Source organism: Sus scrofa, chromosome 8 (assembly GCF_000003025.6).
Source record: "Sus scrofa isolate TJ Tabasco breed Duroc chromosome 8, Sscrofa11.1, whole genome shotgun sequence".
Lineage (NCBI taxonomy): Eukaryota > Metazoa > Chordata > Mammalia > Artiodactyla > Suidae > Sus > Sus scrofa.
Genome location: NC_010450.4, coordinates 132,055,809 through 132,081,934, shown reverse-complemented (window position 1 = coordinate 132,081,934; position 26,126 = coordinate 132,055,809). Strand labels below are relative to the sequence as shown.

The 26,126-nt window shown below is 42.3% G+C and overlaps 1 protein-coding gene across 1 annotated transcript in view; it reads left to right on the top strand.

The window, feature by feature from the left end:
* Positions 1 to 26,126, top strand: part of PTPN13 (protein tyrosine phosphatase, non-receptor type 13) — a 165,256-nt gene that overhangs the window by 118,491 nt on the left and 20,639 nt on the right. Inside the window, 16 exon segments of the mRNA XM_013979051.2 lie at positions 461 to 554; positions 1,403 to 1,488; positions 2,160 to 2,322; positions 4,359 to 4,573; positions 4,686 to 4,784; positions 6,989 to 7,184; positions 7,187 to 7,352; positions 8,965 to 9,148; positions 10,529 to 10,687; positions 11,520 to 11,691; positions 11,789 to 11,999; positions 15,601 to 15,671; positions 17,500 to 17,561; positions 20,689 to 20,782; positions 21,483 to 21,620; positions 21,714 to 21,802. Coding sequence (XP_013834505.2) covers positions 461 to 554; positions 1,403 to 1,488; positions 2,160 to 2,322; positions 4,359 to 4,573; positions 4,686 to 4,784; positions 6,989 to 7,184; positions 7,187 to 7,352; positions 8,965 to 9,148; positions 10,529 to 10,687; positions 11,520 to 11,691; positions 11,789 to 11,999; positions 15,601 to 15,671; positions 17,500 to 17,561; positions 20,689 to 20,782; positions 21,483 to 21,620; positions 21,714 to 21,802 — 2,199 coding nt within the window.

The following is a 26,126-nucleotide window of genomic DNA, read 5'->3' as shown; positions in this document are numbered from 1 at the left end:
CTCATTTACACTGTAATAAAACTTCTATCCCAGAACCTTTTAAAATGTAAAGAAAATTTTTCCTTGACTTCTGAGATTTCACATTAGCAAATATCATCTCAAGTACGATTCCAAGTGCTGTTCTAGCAGTTACATTCTCACACTCATTTTGCAAAGTTGGATTTTCCTTTCTGCTCGTGCATAATGCATGGCATAGACCTTTAAAAGGAGGAGCGGCTCCTCATACAGTCAAGAACTAGCATGCTGTTATTTTCTCAATAAAATTTTTTTCTGAAAAGTAACTGCTTTCATATTCGGGAAACTTAGCTAAAAAGATTCTTGGGTATTGAAGTAATTGCCTGTGCTCATGAGATGCTGCTTCTTTGGCTGATGAGTTGAATGCTTTCTAGGTCTCAGATTTGTAAGACAGAGTGTAAAATTTTTCATATTACAGAATGTTATTTTCGCTGTTTCCACTTAGGGAGGTGTGAATACCAGCGTCAGACATGGTGGCATTTATGTGAAAGGCGTTATTCCCAAGGGAGCGGCAGAGTCTGATGGCAGAATTCACAAAGGTACAGTGTGTGTGCTGGGAATACATAGAGGGTTATCACTCTAACACATGCAGGAGAGACTAGGACGTTAATACAGACCTTCAAATTATTCATTGTATAAAATAAGAACATACCAATTCTTTTAAGACATTCCAAAAACCTTATTTCCAACTTATCCTCTAGTATCAGAAAATACCTTAGGGCTCCTATTGTGGCGCAGTGGTAACGAAACCCACTAGTCTCCAGGAGGATGTGGGTTTGATCCCTGGCCTCGCTCAGTGGGTCAGGGATCCAGTGTTGCCGTGAGCTGTGGCGTAGGTCACAGATGCGGCTCAGATCCCCAGTGGCTGTGGCTGTGGTGTAGGCTGGCAGTAGTAGGTCCAATTCGACCCCTAGCCTGGGAACTTCCACATGCCACGGGTGCAGCCCTAAAAAAGCAAAGAAAAAAAAGAAAAGCAAATATCTCAACAGTGTTTTAGTTCATGTTTTGTGCTTCCTAAAAAGCAAGATGCCCGAGAATGGGAAAGGGATAACGCCCTTGCAAAAACACTGACATCTGCATTTCTAGTAAGAACTAACTAGATTAGTTCCCTCCAATCTCTCTGTATTCGTAGTTCAGTTTATCTTTTCCCATAATTTAAATTGACTTGCTAATAGAGATACAGTATCTTGTTCTAAAATGAAACCAAGATTAGCCATCGAATTGGGAAAGGGATTAAATACATGTTAAAGAAACTGTGACAGTTTTGTCCAGAGGTTTGTCTGTGTCTCTTCTCAAGCAAATTAGTACCAAACAAGACCCCAGAATCTTAAAGAACATGTAGAATCTTTGTGATTTGCATCTTTCACTGTTACTGCCTGATGTGTAGGTGATCGAGTCCTAGCTGTCAATGGACTTAGTCTGGAAGGAGCTACCCATAAGGAAGCTGTGGAGACACTGAGAAATACAGGACAGGTAACAGATGCTTCTGTCAACGCTTTTTAGATACTTTAAAAGAACATAAATGTATGTGAATAATACCAGTTCCACTGGGATTGCCAGATGTGTTACTCAAGAAACAAAGCCTGATTCATGTAAACACTCTCAGATATTTTTTTCTTCCAATTTGGGCAGCAAGTGTTATGATGAGAATTTTTCTTGAGCAAGCTGGCTTTCTATAGCATTTGTAGACCTAATATTGCCGGAGATCTGCCGGGAGGAAGGGGAGTGATTGCGTGTAAAATGTCTTCATAAATATCTAGTGTTTTTCACTTATAGTCATCCTTCAGCCCAAAGGCTGAATTCAACATTGCTCTAATACATTTTGAGTCTGGGAGTTTACCAAATTATTTATAATGATCATTAGTTTATTAGGATGGTGGTGATTTTATTCTAAGAATACCTGAATTGTCCATGACATATTTGTCATTTTTATAATAGAATGTTTTTCAACAGAAAATAATAAAAACTTGGTTTTGAAAGTTTCAACCCCTAGCTTTTGTCCCTCTATTTTTTTCTGCCTCTGCCTGTATTTTGGTGGACCAGGTAGTTTTAAATGACTTTCTACAGTTAACTATGCAAAGTTCTGAAATCTTATCTAGTTTCTTTCAATTCTTCTTAGTTAAAGTGCCCTTCTGTTTGTCCAGGTGGTACATCTATTGTTAGAAAAGGGACAGTCTCCAGCATCCAGAGAACATGTCCCTGTAACCCCACAGTGTACCCTTTCAGATCCAGATGCCCAAGGTCAAGCCCCAGAAAAAGTCATGAAGAAAGTGACTCTTGTCAAGGACTACAGCTTCGTTACTGAAGGTCAGGCCTTGGGAGACTGTCATCTCACCTTAAACTTAAACCTGGATTATTCAGTATTTGATTTTTTTTTTTTTTTTTTGGGTCTTTTTGCTATTTCTTGGGCCGCTCCCACGGCATATGGAGGTTCCCAGGCTAGGGGTCGAATCGGAGCTGTAGCCACCAGCCTACGCCAGAGCCACAGCAACTCGGGATCCGAGCCGCGTCTGCAACCTACACCACAGCTCACGGCAACGCCGGATCCTTAACCCACTGAGCAAGGCCAGGGACCGAACCCACAACCTCATGGTTCCTAGTCGGATTCGTTAACCACTGCGCCACGACGGGAACTCCCAGTATTTGATTTTTGCATGTTGGATCACAATTCATTCCCGGGTCACTGGAACTGCTCTTGTCAAATGTAAATTATAATCTCATGCAGTGCTATATTGAACTAAAAAAAAAAAAAAGACACGTATTTGTAGTAAAGTCTAAAAGGCTTTGGGTAATGAAATCATGCATGAAACAGATTATGGTCATTTCATAGTGCCATCAATAGTTGTACAATTCAAAATAAAATTTATAAGGGCAAAAATATAAATAATTGCTGAGAACGGCTTCAACCTCTTATGAAACCTTGACTCTTACATTTTTCTGTATTTCTGTTAAATTTTGTGGACTTGTGACACTAACCCTGGGCAGAAATCCACCTAATAGTTCGCAGACACCGGTCTTACAAATTTTGCCGGTCTTCGGACATACCGCTAATTGGTGGTAAAATAAGGAAATAAAGATTGATGGCGTAGTGAGTTTTTCATGAGGCTAAATGTGTTCGTCATGCAGAATGCCCTCTATTCTGAGGGTCCTTCTTTCTTCCCTTTGAGGGTACAGGTGTCCTTTACTTTATAAATGGTGGTGCTGGTGTGTAGTCATTGTCTTGTCTTTATTTTACATTTTTCTTTGATTATACAAATGCCAGCAACTCTGAATTAGTACCCCAAGTAAGGAGGAAATATAGCCCAGCCTATATGATTTTTTCCTGATTATGAAAATAAAATCAGCATATCTACCTTATCTTCGTTTCTTCCACCACTTTTTTTGCTTTTTAGGGCCACATCTGAGGCATGTGGGAGTTCCCAGGCTAGGGGTCGAATCGTGGCTGCAGCTGCCGGCCTATACCACAGCCACGGCAACACCAATCCTTAAACCACTGAACGAGACCAGGGATTGAACCCGCGTCCTCTGGATCTTAGTTGGGTTTGCTGCTGCTGAGCCACAATGGAAACTCCCCCACCACTCTTTCTTTAAATATGTTCTCTCATGCTTTCCTGGTTATTGTTCTTTTAATTTCTTTTGTTGATGAGAACATTATCTTAATGCCTTGCCGTTTACTGAATTAAATTGTACCTCACCTGAACATTAGATGGTCACCTCACTTCCGCGTAACCTTTCCCTGTTATTTGTTCATTCTTCTCTCCATCTCTCTCCCACTGTGCACCTGAATTTCTCTCCTCCGTCCCTGGATTTTCCACTCTTCTCCTCTGTCATTCTACAGTCTTTTAAAATATTCAGAGTTAAAGCATAGTTTCATTTTTCAGAGCCCTTTTCTCAGAACCCACTTTTCTGATCAGGCAGCTTAGTAAATTTTCAGTAAATTGAATTTTCTTAATTATAATGTGAAATAGGACTAAAATATAGAATATGGTACAGTAAGTGCATATACAACTGTAAAAATGGTTGAGATGAGCCTTTTAAAATATATCTTAGGGCGTTCCTGTCCTGGCTCAGCGGTTACCAGCCTGACTAGTATCCATGAGGATGCAGGTTTGATCCCCGGCCCTGCTCAATGAATGAAGGATCCCGTGTTACTGTGAGCTGTGGCATAGGTCACAGATGCGGCCCAGATCTGTGCTGCTATGGCTGTGGGGTAGGCTGGCAGGTGTGGCTCTAAAAAGCAAAAATAAAATAAATCTTAAAGTATGCATGTTTATAATGTTCGTATGTATACACAGCATGTTAAGGATACTGAAATTTTTTTTTTGATATCTTTCTCTCTCCAGAGAATACATTTGAGGTGAAATTGCTTAAAAATAGCTCAGGCCTAGGATTCAGTTTTTCTCGAGAAGATAATCTCATACCCGAGCAAATGAATACCAGCATAGTTAGGGTTAAAAAGCTCTTTCCTGGACAGCCAGCTGCAGAAAGTGGAAAAATTGACGTGGGTGATGTTATCTTGAAAGTGAATGGCGCTCCTCTGAAAGGACTGTCTCAGCAGGTGAGCCCCTGGCTTGTGGCAAATAGTTTTCAGTGAGATGGGTTGGCCTTGCAGATTGATTTCATAATGCTGGTTTAACTGTGTCTTCTTTTGTCATTCTTGGTACTCCCAGGAAGTCATATCCGCTCTCAGGGGAACATCTCCAGAAGTATCCTTGCTTCTCTGTAGACCTCCTCCTGGTGTGCTACCGGAAATCGACCCTGCTCTTTTGGTGAGCTTGATGGAGTAGTAGTTGAGTGATGTAGTAGCTGTACTGGTTTCATCATTGCTCAATCCTCTTGGGTTTCATCCCGGTTACTTTCTTTTTTTAACTAAGCATAGTTGGTTTACAATGTTGTGTTAATTTTTGCTGTATAGCAAAGTAATTCAGGGATACATATGTACATTCTTTTTCATATTCTTTTCCATTATGGTTTATCACTGGAGATTGAATCCAGTTCCCTGTGCTCTACAGTAGGACCGTGTTGTTTATCCATTTGTCTATAATAACTTGCATCTTTTAATCTCAAACTCTCATTCTGTCCCCTCACCCACCCTTGACCAAGTCTATTGTGCATTTCTGTGGGTCTATTTCTGTTTCATAGATAAGTGCATTTGTGTCATGTTTTAGATTCCATGCATAAGTATTACCATATGGCATCTGTCTGATTGACTTAATATGTTCATCTCTAGGTCCATCCATGTTGCTGCAAACGGCATTATTCCATTCTTTTTTAGGCAGAGTAGTATCCATTGTGTATATGTACCACATCTTCTTTATCCGTTCATCTGTCAGTGGACATTTGGGTTGTTTGCATGTCTTGACTGTTGTGAATAGTGCTCCTGTGAACATAGGGGTGCATGTGTCTTTCTTAATTATGCTTTTTTCCAGATATATGCCCAAGAGTGGGATTGCTGAATCATATAGCAACTTGGTTTTTAGTTTTTTGAGTCACTGCGTACTGTTTTCCATAGTGGCTCTACCAGTTTACATTCCTACCACTCCCTGGTTACTTTTTTAGCAGGAGTGTTATCTTGCATGGGTCACATAACCTCTGAGTGAATTCTTTATTTGTGATATAAAGTAATTTAATTCTCTTTCTGATTTTCTCTTCCAATTCTAGAATTCTAGGATTTTAGGAATTTATTTTCCAAACACGAATAGAAGAAGACATAAAGCAATAGTTACTAAAACTTTCCATCCATTTCTTCATTAAACCAAACTTGGAAATGTAATCCTCACTCTGACTAGTTTAAATGAAAATGAGAATTACTTAAGGTTTTTTTGCTATAATTTTTAATGCTAGAAGTCGCATCGTAAGCAATATGTTTGTCCATTTCTCTTTCTTATGTTAAGGAATAGCTAAAGGATCCAAAATCTATTTTGAATATTGTTGGTTATTTATAAGTTGTTTACTGAATCCATACAAAGAAGCGTAATAATCTAATCGAAAGACCGCCTTTGGCTTTTCTACTTAAAATAGTATTCCGTTACTAATGATGGTGATTGTGCAAGGCAGAAGTGTCTGGTCCAAGAAACTCCTACATGGGGGCAGGGATGGAGGGAGAGGGTGAATATTGTAAGTGTTAAAAATATCATTTAAAAACGCTACATTGATTTGGGGCACTAGATAGGAAAAACTGAGTGGAACCCTCTTGATGAGTATATAAATGGATACAGTCCTTCTGGAGCAATCTGGAAATATTTAACAAGGCCTTTAAAAATATCCTATGTGCTAATTAAAGAAAATTCTATTTCTGTTATAGAAAATTATAAGAAAATAATGAGACACTCAGGTGAAAATCTATATACAAAGAGTTCTAGATTTCTATTAATAGTGAAAGGGCCGAAACAACCCTGTTTAATAAAAGGATAATTCTGAAATAAGGATTAGCCATATGTAAGATTATTATACAGTTTAATGCAATTGTTTCCACAGTATTTCACAGAATACTCATGGTAAAAACTTAAAAGCTGGATACAGAATACAGTATATTCTGTGACTCTGATTCTCAAAGTATAAGCTGTACAATCTTAGCAGTTGTTACTTTTATATACGATTCTTTTCTCTAATTTTTGGGGGGTCTTTTTAGGGCTGTACCTGCTGTATATGGAAGTTCCCAGGCTAGGGGTCAAATCAGAACTGCAGCTGCCGGCCTACATCACAGCCACAGCAACATGGGACCTTAGCCGCGTCTGCAACCTACACCACAGCTCACGACAACGCTGGGTCCTTAACCCACCGAGCGAGCCAAGATGAACACTAGTCAGGTTCGTTACCACTGAGCCACGGTGGAAAGTCCTCTCTAACTTTTTTATTACCAAAAAATTAATTGAGTATTTTAATGGGAGGCACTGTTAACATGTGCATTTTCAATTCAGTGTTCTAAAGCTAAGTTGTCGCCCTCTGATCTCTTTAAATGTGTGCACTACAGACCCCACTGCACTCTCCAGCACAAGTACCTCCAAACAACAGTAAAGACCCTCCTCCACCGGCCTGCGTGGAGCAAGGCACAAGCTCAGATGAAAATGAGATACCCGACAAAAGCCAGAACCCATGCACATCCCCAGCCCGGAGAGACAGTTACAGTGACAGCAGTGGGAGTGGAGAAGACGACTCAGTGAAAGCTCCGCAAAGATACCAAACATGAGCTGGAGTTCAGCTTTGCATCAGACTTTAAGCAGCATGGTGTCACAGGCACAAGGTCAACGCAACACACTTAGGAGTCAAGAAGATACCATTTGTACCATGTTTTACTACCCTCAGAAGATACCTAGCAAACCCGAACTTGAGGACAGGTACTGTCAATATTACGACGGAGAGCCCCAAAGCAACTGGTTGCTCTTAGTAACAAGAGCAACGGTCTGCATTTATCTAAGAATGAAATGTGTCTCTGTGTGAACTTCGCAGTCTTTAGGCAGAAGATGTCTCTGTTTGATATCTAGCTGTTGTAGTGAGCAAACCCCGGTACATACTCTAGCTGTTTGACCTGAGCCTTGCTGCCCGCTTGAGCATATTACTAGTAATTAGGAAAGTGTTTTGTATTTCACCATTATACTTACCAGAAAGAGGAGACCCGTGTTCCCTCGTGGCACAGGAGGTTAAGGATTTGGTCTTGTCACTGCAGCGGTTTGAGTTGCTACTATGGCTTGGGTTCAAACCCTGGCCCAGGAACTTCTGTCATGGACGAACCCAAAGCAAATTAATTAATTAAAAAAGAGAGAGAGGAGACCTATTTAGGTAGTGATGGGATGGAAGAGTAGGGAGTAGACATACAAAGGGAAGCCGTAGGAAGAAAGGAGGCAGAGCGTTTGCGGACGGTGGGGCACAAATGAGCACAGAAGAAGTGATTGAAAGCCTACAGGAATGCAAAGGAGAAGACGCCATCTGCGCCTGTGACAGTTACCCAGGCATTTATGATTTAGTTACAATCTATGTGTATTCAGGAGTTCCCGTCATGGTGCAGTGGTTAACGAATCCGACCGGGAACCATGAGGTTGCGGGTTCGATCCCTGCCCTTGCTTAGTGGGTTAAGGATCCGGTGTTGCCGTGAGCTGTGGTGTAGGTTGCAGACGCGGCTCGGATCCTGCATTGCTGTGACTCTGGCGTGGGCCGGTGGCTGCAGCTCTGATTAGACCCCTAGCCTGGGAACCTCCATATGCCGCGGGAGCAGCCCAAGAAATGGCAAAAAGACAAAAAAAAAAAAAAAAAAGCAACTCTGTGTGTATTCAGATCCAACTATATTTGTCAAGGTTTTTGGGGTTTTTTTTTGGGGGGGGGTCTTTTTAGGGCCACACTTGTGGCATATGGAGGTTCCCAGGCTAAGGGTCAAATCAGAGTTACCTGCCAGCCTACACCACAGCCACTGCAACGCCAGATCCCAGCCGTGTCTGCAACCTCTGCCACAGCTCACGGCAGTGCTGGATTCTTAACCCACCGAGTGAGGCCAGGGATCGAACCTGTGTCCTTATGGATACTCGTCAAATTCGTTTCCACTAAGCCACAACAGGAACTCTTTTTTTTTTTTTTTTTTTTTTTTTTCCCTATTGTATCATCCAGAATAACTAGAGGAGCAAGACCTGCTCTTGGCTTATTTCTTCTTTTTTCTTATGTGAAACACAGTTTAGCCTTCTGATAACATTAGCTTCAGCCTTGAATGAGCAAATAGGAGTCAAAAGTATATCTGACTTTTACTGATTTATGTAGCTTGAAGAACTGGATAGAAAATAAACATCAGTAATGTTAGCATATAAAGGGGTGAAATAAATTCATAGTCCAGAATCAGACAGAAAGTAGTTAGGATGTCAATCAAAAGCAGACATGAATATTTGGTAAGCATTTTCTGTTTGTGTCACAAACTTACTATATTGTCACTGTAGTAGCGTATTTGAACATTTTTTGTCTCTTTAGTAACCCACCTTCCCCTCGACCCCCGGATGTAACTCCTGGGCAGAATTGTCAACCTCAGTCGGAGTCTGCGTCCACTGATGCAATGGATAAACATCATATAGGTCACCATTCTGGACCAACCAGACAAGAAAGCCTGACGTCTTTGAAAAATGACTTGGAAAACCACCTGGAAGACTTTGAGCTGGTGAGTTATTACTGCCTTTGTACGAGTAAATCCCGTATTTTCTCTAGTAATCTGTAGTTGCCCACAGTTTCCCTTGAGGGAAACGGCTGTCTTTTGGATCAGCCTCATATCTGTCCAGGAAGTAGATAACATGTCTGGTATGTTTTTCTGCTAAGAATTAGTAGAAAAGGCAAAAAGACCCGGGAACAAATCCTCACTCTCCCACCGACTTGCTGCAATTTGGCAGATGGCTGTGGACAATCACTTAATTCTGAGTCTTGGTAGGTTTCTTTCTTTTTTTTTTTTTTTTTTTTTTTTGCCACGCCTGCGGCATGCAGACGTTTCCAGACCAGGAATCCAACCTGAACCACAGCAGGGACAATGCTGGATTCTTAACCACTAGGCCACCAGGGAACTCCTGAGTCTTAGCAGTTTTAGCTATAAAATGGGGCTAGTAACTTCATGGTATTGGGTGAGGATTGAGTGAAATAACATATGTAGAGCACCTCCTGCAGGACCTGCTGTTTCCCAAGTTCTGACAAGTTCCCTTTTTCGTTTGTAATCACACTTGAATGTAATTTTGTTCTCTTCCACACTTTTTGGTGGATGTCTACATGGAATCTTTTTCATCATACTACTAGCCCTATAACTTCTAAACCTACAAGTTTGTTTTGGAAGTCTAGTTTCCAAGAATAATATTCTTACACTGATTGAAAGTCACCCTTTTTCAATACTATTTTTATTGTCTAAGTAATTAGTATTTATTGTAGGAAAGTTAGAAAACAAAGAAAAAGATTAAAAGCACCTATAGTCTCACCACCCAAAGACCATTCATATTTTGGAGTTAATCTTTCCACATAGTTCGTTTCCCTGTGTTGTGTGTGTGTGTGTGTGTGTGAGTCAGAGAGATCTGCATCTTCAGTTTTACTCTCAGCAGTAGAATGAAAATCATCTTTGAATGATTCTCTTAGAAATCTGTCATCACTCCTGTAACTGTAAGCAACCTTAGGTCACAGTAGAAATCTTAAGAATTATATTTTTTTACAGAAATACATCGAGTTGTGGTGTTTAATCACCCAGACTTCATGTTTTTGCCACCCCAAAAAACTTTCTTTTGTTACTCTTGGCGTGGATGTTTGTCCTGGTTGGTTCTGAAAACACAGAAATGAAGCATGAGCAAGTTTGGTGTCAGCTGTCGCTAGATCCATGTAGCATTTATATGGGCGGGGGGCACCTTCTGTCCAGAGTTGGGTACACCTGGCTGATTCACTTGGGCAAGTTAGGGAACCTTTTAAGGTCTAGTAGCCTCCTCTGTCAATCAATGCAGCTGATGGTTGTCTTTCTCTTTGCCTACACAGCAAAGTAGACGCCCCAGAAGAGTTAACTGTTTTCTTCCTTTAGGAGGTAGAGCTCCTCATCACCCTCATCAAATCTGAAAAAGGAAGCCTGGGTTTCACAGTAACCAAAGGCAGTCAGAGTGTCGGTTGTTACGTTCATGACGTCATTCAGGATCCAGCCAAAAGTGATGGACGGCTAAAGCCTGGGGACCGGCTCATAAAGGTGAGACATTCAGCAGAGCGTATTTGTGCAAATGTGTCCGGGGATCACGCCAGGGCTGAAGAGGGAAACGCAAGAAGATTGAGTTAATAGATAGACACTGTTTCTCTGTTTGGTTTACGTTTTCTTTCTCTACCTCTTAGAAGTAAAAGGCCTTTATGTAATTAATAGTTTGGAAGATGCTTAATCTCAGTTAAGGCATTAACAAGCCATCTTGGGTCTCAGGCGCAGAAAGTTTTTTTTTAATTTTTATTGAAATATAGTTGATCTACAGTGTTGTGCACAAAGTTTCTGAAATTGGCGTTCCCGTCATGGCTCAGTGGTTAACAAACCCAACTAGTATCCATGAGGATGCGGGTTTGATCCCTGGCCTTACTCAGTGGGTCAAGGATCTGGGGTTGCCACGAGCTGTGGTGTAGGTCCAGACACAGTTCAGATCCCGCTTGGCTGTGGCTGTGGTGTAGGCTGGAGGCTGCAGTTCCAGTTCAACCCCTAGCCTGGGAACCTCCATATGCCACGGGCACAGCCCTAAAAGGACAAAAAGGCCAAAGAAAAAAGAAGTTTCTGAAATTGCCGTAAGAATAAATCTTCTATATTAGCAAAATAATGCCATTTGTTAGGTGTTTTACATTATTATTTCATTTATAGCTACTTAGTAATCGTGCTCATGATTCCCACACAGTAGAGGGAATTACCAGCAAACTAGAGGCCCCTCTTTATTATGCATCTCCTATCAGCCAATATAAATTATCTAAAAAGCTAGGGAAATTACTCTCTTTTCTTGGCATCTTCTTGTGTTCCAGAAATTATCTTTGCCCCTTTCTCATTTCTGTAGGTTAATGATACAGATGTTACAAACATGACTCACACAGATGCAGTGAACCTACTCCGAGCTGCACCCAAGACAGTCAGATTGGTTCTTGGCCGAGTTCTAGAGCTACCCAGAATGCCGGTGCTGCCCCATTTGCTACCTGACATCACATTAGCCTGTGACAAAGAGGAGCTGGGTAATGCAGATGCAACCTTGTGCAGTGTGATTTTTCTCGGCTGGATTAGGAGTAAGTCCTCTTCAGACTAAGGAAATGTGTGTTCTGTTCCCTGAAGGTTTCTCCTTATCTGGAGGTCACGACAGCCTTCACCAGGTGGTATATGTTAGTGACATCAATCCGAAGTCAGTTGCCGCCACAGAAGGTCATCTCCAGCTCTTAGACATTATCCACTATGTGAACGGGGTCAGCACTCAAGGAATGACTCTGGAAGAAGTTAAGAGAGCATTGGACATGTCTGTTTCTTCAGTGGTGCTGAAAGCAACAAGGTACTGTGCAAGTGTTCGTGGCGGTTGTCTGCGTGGGCACAGACATTTTAGGGTGTTAAAAGATAGAAAGTTCTCTTGGAAGGATATTCCTGAGTTGGCAATGCACAGACTAAACGGGCAGGGGTTAGTAAAGTTTGTGTGTTTGCTGCAGGACAGTCAGATGGCTGTGTCAGTTTCACAGCCTCACCCCTGCCTCCCCTACCGTGCAGAGCAGTCTTCCAACCAAAGTTTGGCACATCACCATGCTAAAGCATGGACCGTGTGCCGAGTGCCTTAGACTTCAGTTAAGGCCAGTTCTGACGAGGCGAAGGGATAAGAATGTGTTGATTGGCCTAGGGCAGTCCTGGCCCATTGCCAGAGCTCGGACAAGGTCAGTGTCACCTGAACCTCAGGTACAGCCATTGAGGCACAGACTGTCACATCCACTACACTCACGACCACTTCACATTACACGAAATGCTCGTGGCAAGTTCTCTTTCACTTACTAATGAAGAGAAATGTATTAGTTTCCTACTGCTATCCAATTACTGTAAGTTTAGTGGCTTAAAACAACACAAGTTTGTTGTCTTACTGTTCTGGAAGTCAGAAATACGAAATGGTCTCTTTGGGCTAAAATCAAGGTGTTGGCGGGGCCTCATCCCTCCTGTAGGCGCCAGGAGAAAATCCGCTTCCTTGCCTTTTCCACCTCCTACCAACTGCCTGTGCACCTTGCCTCATAGCCCAACTCCATCTTCAAAGCCAGCAGTCACAGCACTCTTTGCCTTTGTCTTCACGTCTTTTTTTTTTTTTTCCTTCACTTTGGTCTTTTTGGAGGCCACATTCACAGCACATGAAGGTTCCCAGGCTAGGGGTCCAATCGGAGCTGCAACTGCCAGCCTACACCACAGCCACAGCAACATGGGATCCAAGCCACATCTGCAACCCACACCACAGCTCATGGCAACACTGGATCCTTCACCCACTGAGCGAGACCAGGGATCAAACCCTCCACCTCATAGATGCTAGTTGGGTTCGCTAACTGCTGAAGCACAGTGGGAACTCCTCCTCACGTCTTTCTGACTCTGACATTCATACCCCCTGTTTCACTTATAAGGACCCCCGTGATGACAATGAGCCCAGCCAGATGATCGAGGGTAATCTCGTCATTTCTAGATCCTTAATCACTCACATCTGCAAAATACCTTTTGCCATGCAAGGTAATGATTTGAAGGTTCTAAGGATTAGAACGTAGACATCTTTCAGGGTCATTGCTCTGCCTGCCACATGTGCATGAACACAGGCTTTCTAGAGTTCCTGAAAACTTCACATCTGTATCTGAAATACCTGGTGAGTTTTAGTATGTCTTCCAAAATACAGGAACTGTTAATTAAACCATTTGATCATAAACCTATTTTTCCTTGTGAGCCTTGAAGTTAGATTGTATATTTTTTCCCTTGAGTGTAGTCCATGACCTGTTTCTCCCAATATTTCTATAACTTGGGGAGTTCCTGTCGTGGCTCAGTGGTTAACGAATCCGATTAGGAGCCATGAGGTTGTGGGTTTGATCCCTGGCCTTACTCAGTGGGTTAAGGATCCGGCACTGCTGTGAGCTGTGGCGTAGGTCGCAGATGCGGCTCGGATCCTGTGTTGCTGTAGCTGTGGTGTGGGCTGCTAGCTACAGCTCTGATTAGACCCCTAGTGTGGGAACCCCCATATGCTGCAGGTACGACCCTAGAAAAGACAAAAAAAGAAAAAAAAGACAAAAAGACAGAAAATATATATATATTTCTGTGACTTGGATTGGCATACAGTTATTTTCATAGGTGTAATTGAATGCTAATTAGCGGATGTGGAAAGTGTTCAGATAACCTGGAGGAAAGTGTTTTTGTGAAAATTACCATCTCTGCTAACGACAGATCTCATTGAATATTTTGCCTCCACATCACTGGAGCACCCTTTGCTCTCAGCCTCAAATCCCTTTCTTTTGTCTTTCTGCCTTTATCTTTGCTGAAGTCGTCAAAGATACAGTAATAGTAGCCACCATCATTTTCCCCTTCATTCTTCTTTCAGCTCGCTCTCCACTGTTGTTTATGTCTGCCGTCTTTAAGGTCCATGGGGTTAGAGCTCTCCTGTGGCACAGCGGGTTAAGGACCCAGCGTTGTCACGGGAGCAGCGTGAGTCTCTGCTGTGGCATGGATTCGATCCCCAGCCCCAGAATTTTCACATGCTGCCAGCTCAGCCAAAAAATAAATAAGGTCCACGGGGTATCAGTAAAGGAGCAGTGTATTTTTGTGAGAATTATCTACCAAGAACTGTAGTGTCTGTAATTTTATTCTGCAAGCTAGTAAACGAGCCAGTTACTGTTTTGTGAATGCTGGTAGAAGATATGACAACTCCTGGGTCAGGGGCAAAAGACTGTATCACTGAAGCCAGAGAAGCAGCGTGAGCGTGGTGTTGGTTTCAGTTCCCGTATCTCCTAAGTCCCGTGGAGATGACATATGGGCCTAGTGGGTTTCTGAACATGCAGTGGGTTGGAGCACAGGAGAAGAGCAGGGTAAGAAAGCTTGCTTTTTGTTGGGAGGAAGAGGTTACAGAATCCAAGCTTATTCAGCACAAACATAACCTTGAGAATTAGCCCAGATAAAAAGTGGCCAGGGCCTTGCATTTCTGGCGTACCTTGCAAGCACACACAGAGATGCTTAGTACCCACAGCTGACAGCCTCTCCCAGTCCTGTACACCTTAGGCAACCTCCCTTTTCTTTCACGCATTAGCAACAATAAAATCGCATACAGGAGTTCCCGTCGTGGCACAGTGGTTAACGAATTCGACTAGGAACCATGAGGTTGCGGGTTCGGTCCCTGCCCTTGCTCAGCGGGTTAACAATCCGGCGTTGCCGTGAGCTGTGGTGTAGGTTGCAGACGCGGCTCGGATCCCGCGTTGCTGTGGCTCTGGCGTAGGCCGGTGGCTGCAGCTCCGATTAGACCTCTAGCCTGGGAACCTCCATATGCCGCAGGAGCAGCCCAAGAAATAGCAACAACAACAACAACAACAAAAGACAAAAAAAAAAAAAAAAAAAATCACATACAGATCCTCTTCCAGTGTGCTGTCTTTTGACTGTTGTTCATATTGGGTGGCACTGTTCTTCTTATAATCTTTTGACCATATACATTTTATATATTTTATCTAAGTTTTTTACTTTAGATAATTTAAAAGAAACATATCAAGGGCTTTAGCAATATAAAACTTAGTGATTTCTATGATTTTTTTCATTTTTTAAAGTTTTCTTGAAGTGGAGTTCCCATGTGGCGCAGTAGTTAACAAATCCGACTAGGAACCATGAGGTTGCGGGTTCGATTCCTGGCCTCGCTCAGTGGATTAAGGATGGGGTGTTGCTGTGAGCTGTGGTGTAGGCCGGCGGCTACAGCTCCCATTCGACTCCTCACCTGGAGACCTCCATATGCCTCAGGTGCAGCCCTAGGGGAAAAAAAAAAAAAAGACAAGAAGAAAAATAAAACTCCCAAGGCTGAATAGTTAACAGATGGTTTGAAGGATATTTAAGCAAATATCTTAAATAATTTGCAGTTGCATTTTCTGTTGTTGTTTTTTTTCTGTACAACACAGAGATGGTCATCCAGTGGTTCCCAGTTCTAAAAGGTCTGCTGTTTCAGCTCCAGCGCCAGTTAAAGCCAATGGTAAGGAGACTCTCATTTTATGGCACAGGTACTTACGGAGAGGTAACTATTTTTTTCCCAAAAGCAAGTTTGGATACTGTCACTAAAATGTTTTTATTGCCCTTTCAGACTGTTTTGTAGGGTCTAAGTGAAAAAAATTGCACTTATATCGCTAAAATTCAGTGTATAGTAGAAAATACTAGATAACTCTTAGGTTATCAGGCAGTAGTATCTAAATACCAGAATAGCTGAAAGAAATCTGACAGTTGCAGTGGTGGTTTGGTCATCTTCTCAGAGCTAAAGCGTGTCCATCTCCTCCTCTGTTCTCATCTTGAGTGCCTTAGGAGCCCTTCCTGCTGCCCTCGGAGTTCTGGTTCACATTAGAGGCAGACTATCTCACAGAACAATCAGAGCATTTTTCTAGTGTCCTCTGGGAAGTCTCCTATTTGTAACTTTCAAGGCTGTGGAGAGTAGCTGTGCCCTGCCCCCCACCTTGTAGAAAATGCCCAGTAATCTGTCTTTATGGGATCCTCATTCTTTATAAGTTCTAAAAATCATACCATTTTCAATAATAGGAACTCTTTCTCCCGTCGTGGCGCAGTGGTTAACGAATCCGACTAGGAACCATGAGGTTGCGGGTTCGATCCCTGGCCTTGCGCAGTGGGTTAAGGATCCGGCGTTGCCGTGAGCTGTGGTGTAGGTTGCAGACTCGGCTTAGATCCCACGTTGCTGTGGCTCTGGCGTCGGCCGGTGGCCACAGCTCCAATTCGACCCCTAGCCTGGGAACCTCCATATGCCACAGGAAGCGGCTCTAGAAAAGGCAAAAAGACCAAAAGATAAAAATAATAATAATAATAATAATAGGAACTCTTTCATAATGATGAAGATGTAAAATGGTACCACCATTTTGGAAATTTGACAGCTTCTCAAAAACATAAACCCATGCCTACCGTATGATCCAGCCATTCCACTCTTACTTGTTTACATAAGACCAAAAAAATGTACATATATAATATATATATTTTTAATATATATATAATATAATGTGGATCTTCTTTCGTGATATATATATCCATATACAGAAACTTGCAGGAATGAATTTTTTCTTTTTTGTCCTTTTAGGGCCTCACCCACAGCATATGGAACTTCCCAGGCTAGGGGTCAAATCAGAGCTACATCTGCCGGCCTACACCACAGCCAGAGCAACGCCAGATCCAAGCCGAGACTGTGACTACACCACAGCTCACGGCAACACTGGATCCTTTAACCCACTGGTCGAGGTCAGGGATCGAAACCGCATCCCAGATTCTAGTCGGGCTCATTACCACTGAGCCACAACAGAACCTTCCTCATTTTTAATATACATATTGAATTTTTGTGCTGATGGCTAATAGTTAAAAATCATCATTTGGGTTTAGAAATATTCTGAAAGTCCTTTCCAGTTGTAGCCACACTTATTTTCCTGTATTAAATTGATAGTCTTTGTGAAATGAGATAAAGGGTTTCTTTCTTTCCTTAAAAAGTCCAGTGACTATAGTTTGGCACCTAAAGGTCTCTCCCATTTAGCTGGGAAAATCTGTATTCAGTATCTCACACTACAAGCATTCAGCCCAAACTGAGCTTTTATGCAGAGTGTTTTGTTTTAAGAAATTGGCTTTGTCCTTCGAGTAAACCCTTCTCGAACATTTCATGCTGTTTCTTAGTCAGTTTTAAATCACTTCGTGATATGACGTCTTTTAAAGTACTGGTAAAAATAAGAACTTGCACCGAAATGTGGGTCTTCTTTTGTGATTTTGTTGTCCCTCCTGTGGTTCTGAGTGGCTCAGCTTGTCTGTGTTCTTCCTGTCAGGTCATCACGTTGTGGAGCCTTGTGGCAAACCTGCATTCACACCTCAGAATTCCTTCTCCAAGGTAAGCGAAAAGCCACCTTCGTCCACCTGCTTCTTCATCTAAATGACTAACTTGTTTGTATTTTGAACCAAACTGATTTCACAGTTAAGTATTTGCCTCTTTTAGATACACGTGTTGAGTTTTGATACATGTGCTCAGCAAACTAATAGGACTTAGGAACACACACAACACAAAGCCCACACACAAGTAACGCTACATCGTCAGACACACATTCAGCTCTCAAAGAGGCCGATTACATACAGAGATAGCTGTAGTGCTGGGCATTGTTAATTGATGCACAGTTGTTTGGGTTGTCTCTCAGATACGCAGAAGAGAAGAATGTTAATTAGGAATGGGAGAGCCTTGACCAGCAGTGACTCTCAGTGACAGATCTCTGCCCCTAGAGAGGCAAAACAGTGGTGGCCAAGGAATAGGCTTATTTGCTTTTTCAAAGACATAGAAAATGCTTTCCCATGTAATAGTATGAAAGAACCTAAGTGGTTTAAGATTAGCAAAGAGAAGTCTGGAGGTGATTTAACAAAGCTTTTTGGTTTTGGTTTTGGTTTTTATGGCCGCACCTGCAGCACGTGGGAGTTCCCAGGCCAGGGATTGAATCCAGGCTTCAGCCACAGCTTTGGCACAGCTTTGGCAATGCCAGATCCTTTAACCCACTCCGCTGGGCCAGGGATCAAACCTATGTCTCCCCAGCAACCCGAGCCACAGCAGTCAGATTCTTGACCCACTGTGCCACAGCAGAAACTCCAAAACTGTTTTAATACGTACATAACTAAATCCATTTCAGGCTTTTTATTTAAGACTACGCATGTGCTCAGTTGTTTGGCTAACATTTCGTTTTACTTTTTGTCATGTAAAGTATACACAGCTCACAGCTGGATCTTCATTTCATGGAATTGTTTTATCTCCCACTTACTCCATGCAGGCTATTCTGAACCTCACTATTTGAATATCTTTCCATGTCAAATCCAGAGCTGAGGCATTTCCCTCCCAACAATCTTATCAGCTCAGCAAGATTTATGGACATGAGCTGGGTTTAGTATAGGACGAGAAAATGAGTTTGGTGACCAGAAGCCCCCAACTTCTGTTCCTTTCATCTCACTGTGTTATCTTAAACTCGTGACATGGTTTATTTATCATGTCTTGAAAAGATACTGCAACAGAATTATAAGCCAAAAATGATGGGACACAAAAATAAAAATTTGGCATCTATGTGTTCGTGGATAGAGATACAGCTGCCCTCACTGTTTTGTTCTGTTTATTCAGAAGATCTCCAATTTCACATAGCCGAAGCAACTGAATTTCCGTCTATTTCTAGTGCTAGTCATGCTACGTAGTGCTTATTTTCTTTGTAAGTATCGCCGTGTTGTTGAAAGAGAGAACATGGTTTCTGTTTAAATTAACATGAAACCCTAGAAATTAGAACTTTGGTTATTCATAGTTGCAGACATTTTTTTTTTGGAATTAAAATCTTCCAGGAAGTCTTCTAAACAATATTCTGTCCTTGAGTACTAATGTCTGTGGTATCAATACCTCATGAAAAAGAGAGTTTTACAACCCATGGAAATTTTTTGACATTATGTAACCACTGTTTATGATGAAATAATTGCATTGCATCTGCTGTCTCTACTTTTTTTCTTAATAAAAAAGTAAAATCTCGGGAGTTCCCGTTGTGGCTCAGTGGTTAACAAATCCGACTAGGAACCATGAGGTTGTGGGTTCGATCCCTGGCCTTGCTCAGTGGGTTAAGGATCCGGCATTGCCGTGAGCTGTGGTGTAGGCTGCAGACACGGCTCAGATCCTGCATTGCTGTGGCTCTGGTGTAGGCCAGGGGCTACAGCTCCAATTCAGCTCCCAGCCTGGGAACCTCCATATGCCTCAGGAAGCAGCCCAAGAAATGACAAAAAGACACACACACACAAAAAAAAAGTAAAATCTTTAGAGCAAAGTACCTTTTATTTGTGTAAAATAATTTATTCTAATCATTTAATTTTGCATTTTTGCCCAAATCATCTTTCTTTTAATAGGCTCTATGCCATGAAGTGCTTCACAATCAACCATCAGATTAAAAATTACATTCCAGAGTTCCTGCCATGGCTCAGGGGGTTAAGAATCCAACTGTAGCAGCTGGGATCGCTGCAGAGGCGCAAGTTTGATCTCTGGCTTGGCATAGTGGGTTAAAGGACCCAGCACTGTGCCGGCGTAGGTCACAGCTGCAGCTTGGATTCAGTTCCTGATCCAGGAACTCCCATAGGCTACACATGCAGCCATTACCAAAAAATTGTTTAAAGTTACATTCCATTCAGTAATTGCTTTATAGTTACGAATCCATTGTTATTTCTCTTAAACTGAGATTTAGACTAGATTTGAAAATCTTTATGGCTAACAGTGGATCGGGTTACTAAACTGAAGACTGTATAAAACTTCGCTAATAATCAAAGATTGATTTTTTTCCCCTCTCCCTCAACCTCTAAGTTTGGTAGTCCTATTTAACTTTTCTAAAAAGTTTTGTAGCACACACTTCCCATAAAATATGCCTTCAAAAGAAATTTTTAAGGAGTTCCCTTTGTGGCTCAGTGGTAGAAAACCTGACTAGTATCCATGAGGACGTGGGTTTGATCCCTGGCCTCGCTCTGTGGGTTGAGAATCTGGCATTGCCATGAGCTATGGTGTAGGTCGCAGATGCAGCTCGGATCCTGAGTGGCTGTGGCTGTAGCACCCATTCGACCTCTAGCCTGGGAACCTTCATAGGCTGTGGGTGTGGTCCTAAAAAGACCCCCCCCCAAAAAAGAAATTTTTAAGTAGGAAATACTACATAATACACTTCTCTTTTGACAATTCAAAATTTATGTTAGTAAGCATTGTGAGAATTCTTGGGATAAAAATATTGATTTCATGTTGTTTAATCTCGTGTTTCCAGACATACTTGATGGTGGAAGGTCCCATCACCCTTTGCACATTTAACTGCACTGGTGTTTCCCAGAAACACTGGTCCAGGGAGGGGAGGTATAAAATGGATTTTGTACTGAGAAAGAAGAGGAGAAGGACATGGAGGGGCAACATGCAGTCCCTTCCTAATCCTGGAAGTTAGTAAAATACCAAACTAACGATTTGCTTCGGTTTTATACTCTAGGTTAATGGGGAAGAAATAATTGAAGTTTTGTACCCTGAAGGAAAATGCTCTGCCTGTCCGATGAAGGAATCCACAAAGCTGATTCTGTCCAAAGGTAGTTTCCCAAATCAGACATCCCGTTATTCTAAATGCCCTAATAATTCAGGTGATAAAGAAATATTGGTCGCCTTTCTTATTTGCCTTACAGCAATATTCCTGTAGCTTTAAAAGGAAAGACCGTTGTTCAGAGAAATAAAAGAACAGCATAAAATTACTGTCCCTAGCTGTATTATAATACAGATATCCAGTGTCCGTGCTCATGTCTAAGGCTGAAACTGTTTTTAGAAGATTGAAGAAACAGCTGTTTTATTTGATAATGTTTCTTGTGTTCTTTGAAGCAGCAATTCATAGGCTACCTCTTAAATGAGAAATTTTTTCTTGGGGTTGTTTGGGCTGCCCTATTTTATCCTTAATTTTTGTAACAGCTTCTTTAGTTTCTTTGATAATAAGTAGTTTGGGATTAATCTAGGGAATTAAGCATCAAATTATTAATGTCTCATGGAACCATGTCTCACAGACGTTGATTTTGGTTTATTCACTTGCATTCGCGTGGTCTTCTGTTCGAGCAGCCGCAGTCGTTCTAGGGCTCAAAGCACTTGGGTCCCGTTAGCTTCAGCTGCTTTTCCAGTCACGGCTGCCTTTTCAAGGAGATGCTCCGGATTTGGAAGACCTGGCGATTTATATTAGACACCTGGTCTCTTTCTCAAGTAAATATTTCTGAAAGTAAGTCCCCATGTAAATGACCGTTTTTCAAGAATCCGATGCGCAGGAAGATGATGCTTATGACGATCCTCAAGAGGCCGAAGTTATCCAGTCTCTGCTGGACGTTGTGGATGAGGAGGCTCAGAATCTGCTAAACCACAGTAATGCAGCCGGAGACGCCTCCGCTCCAGGTAGTGAAGCAGAATGAGCGCCTGGATACTCTCAGGGAGGGTGAGAAAGCGCTGCAGAGCAGTTTCATTCCTCTCGGCCTGTGTCTTTCCCAGGCGCGTTGAAAACCAACGAGAAGTTATCTGAAGAGAGAGCAGAAGATACAGACGGTGATGGTTCACCTTTGCCGGAAGATTTTATGGAGGTAAGGCTAATACCTACGTAAACACTCCAGGGTGCTGTATCTTGTTGGAATTAGATATCTCCCTGTTTAAGCTTGCTTTCTCTGATGAGGCGTTACCTCTCCCTACTTCTCAGTTTACCCTCTAAATATTAAAGATCATATCCCAGTGGCTGGTTAGTAACTTCAGTAAGGATTAGAACTGATTTCCTGTGTTCATTTTGGAGAAAGAACTTGCCTTTAAATCATTTAACCTCTTCTGGTAAAGATTTCCGTTCAGGAAAAGAGTGCCCAAAAATGGGGGCGGGGGGTGTCTTCAGTATTATTACACCAAATAAACTTTGGGAATTCCAAGATTGCATTCCAGTTAATAGCTCCTAACCTGAGTAGATTTTTATCCTTGAATGCTTGCTCCCTCCTGCCCTTCATGGACCCTTGATTGGTCTTAATTACCGTGGAAATGTCTCATTCTTTCAGTTATTCCAAGGCTTTTGCTGTGATAGCGCCGCAATTTCAGTTGAGACATGTTTTTTTTGTTTTGTTTTGTTTTTGGTCTTTTTGCCATTTCTTGGGCCTCTCCTACGGCATATGGAGGTTCCCAGGCTAGGGGTCTAATTGGAGCTGTAGCCACTGGCCTACACCAGAGCCACAGCAACGCAGGATCCAAGCAGCGTCTGCAACCTACACCACAGCTCACAGCAACACCGGCTCCTTAACCCACTGAGTGAGACCAGGGTTCAAACCCGCAACCTCATGGTTCCTAGTCAGATTCGTTAACCACTGCACCATGACAGGAACTCCAGTTGAGACATGTTTTAAAAGATGTGGACAGCTGTACAGGAATTAGTCTCGATATATATTATATAAACTTGTTAAAATCTTAAAAAAAAAACAACCCAAAAGTTGGAACCATCTGAGTTTATTGCTTATTTTACTGAAACTGCCTATGCCAATAACATTCAGTATTTATTACCGTATCTTTGTAACATGCGCTAATATCTGATGGGCAAGACCTACTTTTTATTCTACTTTTTCCAAGTCGACTTAGCTATTTATGGACTTTACTCCTCTCTATGAGTTTATCATGTTTCTTAAAATTTTTCAATTAAAATTTTGATTGGGTTTGTATTGAACTTACAGCTTAATTTGGGAAATTAATATTTTTGTAATATTGAGTTATCTCACCCCAAAGCATAGAATGTCTTCTCATTTGTTCAGTTCTTCCTCTATGCCCTCTATTGCAGTTTTAGTTTTTTTGGGGGGGATGGGGGGGCACCCTGTGTCATATGGAGCTCCTGGGCCAGGGATCAGATCCAGGCTACAGTTGCCACTCAAGTCACAGCTGTGGCAATGCCAGATCCTTAACGGACTGTGTCAGGCCAGGGATTGAACCTGTGTCCCAGGGCTCCTAAGACGCCACTGAGCTCGTTGTGATTGCCTTCTTTTTTTTTTTTTTTTTTTTTTTTGCAATTTTAAGGGCCGCACCTGTGACATACGGAAGGTCCCAGGCTAGGAGTCGAATTGGAGCTGTAGCTGCCGGCCTACACCACAGCCACAGCAGCAAGGGATCAAAGCCATGTCTGCCACCTGTGCTGCAACTCACGGCAACACCAGATCCTTAACTCACTGAGCAAGGTCAGAGATCGAACCTGCATCCTCATGGATGCTAGTCAGGTTCTTAACCCACTGAGCCACAATGGGAACTCCACCAAATTTGTTCTTAACTCTACAACTTTGAAAGTTTTATCATGTGACACAAGTTAAGCTTCTAATAACCATTGGTATTATAAAGAGTATAGGAATGTCCTTCTTAAAAGAAAGACTGTCCCTCTGATAGCTACTGTGCAACTCCTTATATTTGTCCCCTTGTCCCCTCTACACTTGACTACAAGTCCCCAAGCCCCCATCCCCCATCCGCAGTTTCATTTTCCAAAGTTTCAGTTGGAAAATATTAAATGGAAAATTCCAGAAATAAACAGTTCATAAGTTCTGGACTTGCCTGCCGTTCTCATTAGTGAGATGAAAGCTTGTGTCTCTCTCTCGGTCCCATCCATGACGTCGATCCATCCCTTCGTCCAGCGTATCTTCCCCGTTGGCCACTCTGTAGCCATCTTGGTTATCAGATCGACCGCTGGTACCGACGTGTTTGTGTTCAAGTAATCCTTATTTTTCTTAATAATGACCCCGAAGTGCACGAGTAGTGATGCTGGCAATTCAGTATGTGCCAAAGAGCAGCCCCAAGGGCTTCAAGTGAAAACGTGGAAGTTCATAAAGAGGGAAAAAAAATCATATGCTGAGGTTAGTTGCTAAGATCTACAGTGAGAACAAATCTTCTGTCTGTGAAACTGTGAAAAAGGAAAAGGAAATGTGTGTTCGTTTTGCACTTGCACCTCACACTGTGCAAGTCATGGCCACAGTGCATGAGACGGGCCTGGTTAAGACAGAACAGGCGCTCCATTTGCGAGTGGAAGACGTGAAGAGAAAACACGGCTGAGCACTGACTGTGGCTTCGGGTTTCACTGGAGGTCTGGGAATATCCCCCCCTCAGATAAGGAGGGGCCACTACTGTGCCTCCTTGTGAATGTCTGTGTCTTATTTATGAAAGAATGGATGCAAGGCATACACATAATGGTACATTATTATCTAAAATTTCAAAACTCTTCACTTAAGGAGTTCCTGTCATGGCTTAGTGGAGACAGATCTGACTAGGATCCATGAGGTTGTGGGTTCGATTCCTGGCCTTGCTCAGTGGGTTAAGGATCCAGCGTTGCCTTGAGCTGTGGTGTAGGTCGCAGATGCGGCTCAGATCTGGCATCGCTGTGACTGTGTTATAGGCCAGCGGCTACAGCTCTGATTAACCCCTAGCCTGGGAATTTCCACATGCTGCAGGTGTGGCCCTAAAAAAAAAAAAAAAAAAAACACTCTTCACTTAGCTGTTATCGAACCTGTTTGACTCCAATTACTTTGAGAATAACAGTAAGAAGGGATGTCAGGGCTTCTGTCCCAAATTGGCTTATACCATCTAGTGGTCAATTTGGGAGACATGCAAATAAGTAAAGTTTCTTCCTCCCCAGAAGTTCCAGTTTTGCGCAAATAAATTGAAATTAATATCAGAGTAACTTAATTATACCTTCAACTCTACAAAAAGTTACAGTAAAAACATTTCCTGCTAAATGTTTACTCGGAATTCGGAGAAGCTTATAAAGAATTAGGGAATGCTAGGGGCTACACAGGGTATGGTTACTAAAGCTTCCTAGAGATTAGCATTTTAACGATTCTGATAGGTGAGATAGACTTTGCCTACTAAGGAGCTTCTCAGCAAAGGTACAGAGGTCTGGATCAGCCTGGAACATTCAGGGCACTGAGTCATTGCATATAGGGTATCTCATGATGTCTTGAAAGCTAAGGCTGAAGAGATGGACAGGAATGAGTTTGTGAAGTGACTCATAAGCCATGGCAAAGAAACAATCTGTACTTTCATTCGGCACTGAGCACTATGAATTATGTAGCTGGTCTTGGGTATAAGAGATAGCGCCTCTACTCTTCAAGTTGCAGGATCTAGATTCTTTGAGCAGTAGGAATATAAATTAGCCTGCAGATGGGCTGGCCATGATGAAAATCTTAAATCCTCCCCTTGAGGCCATGCTACAGCTGTGTTCTCTTTCAAATAGCCTGCAATCTAGAAGAGAGACTGGCCCAAGCCTAAAGCATACGCAGGTGAACTTTGCAAAAAAGACTGAGAAATTGGTTAATACAAGGATCACTATAGGGAGTTCCCATTGTGGCTCAGTGGAAATGAATCTGACTAGCATCCATGAAGATGCAGGTTTGATCCCTGGCCTCACTCAGTGGGTTCAGGATCTGGCATTGCCATGAGCTGTGGTATAGGTTGGAGAAGTGGCTCGGATATGGCATTGCTGTGGCTGTGGTGTAGGCTGGCAGCTACAGTTCTGATTTTACCCCAGCCTGGGAACTTCCATATGCCACGGGTATGGCCCTGAAAATCCCCCCCCCCAAAAAATCACTATACTGTATTTCCAATTGAGCTTTATCTCACTATTTTAATGTTAATAATAGTACTTTACTCTTAGAAAAGGCCTTACACTTTGCGGAATGATTGCACACGTGGTAGGTTCCTAGACCAGGATTATGATGGGGAGTAAGACATCCAAGTGACTTTCCTTGGAAAAACGTAAACCGGCCTACAATTATCAACCTCTGAAAACAGTAAGGTCGAAGAAGCTTTGGCTTTTAGCTGTCAATGAATAAAAGCAATGTGCTTTTTTTCTTCCTCCATATAAGTTCTCCTCTTCCCCCAAATAAATTGAAACTGATACCAAGGTGACTT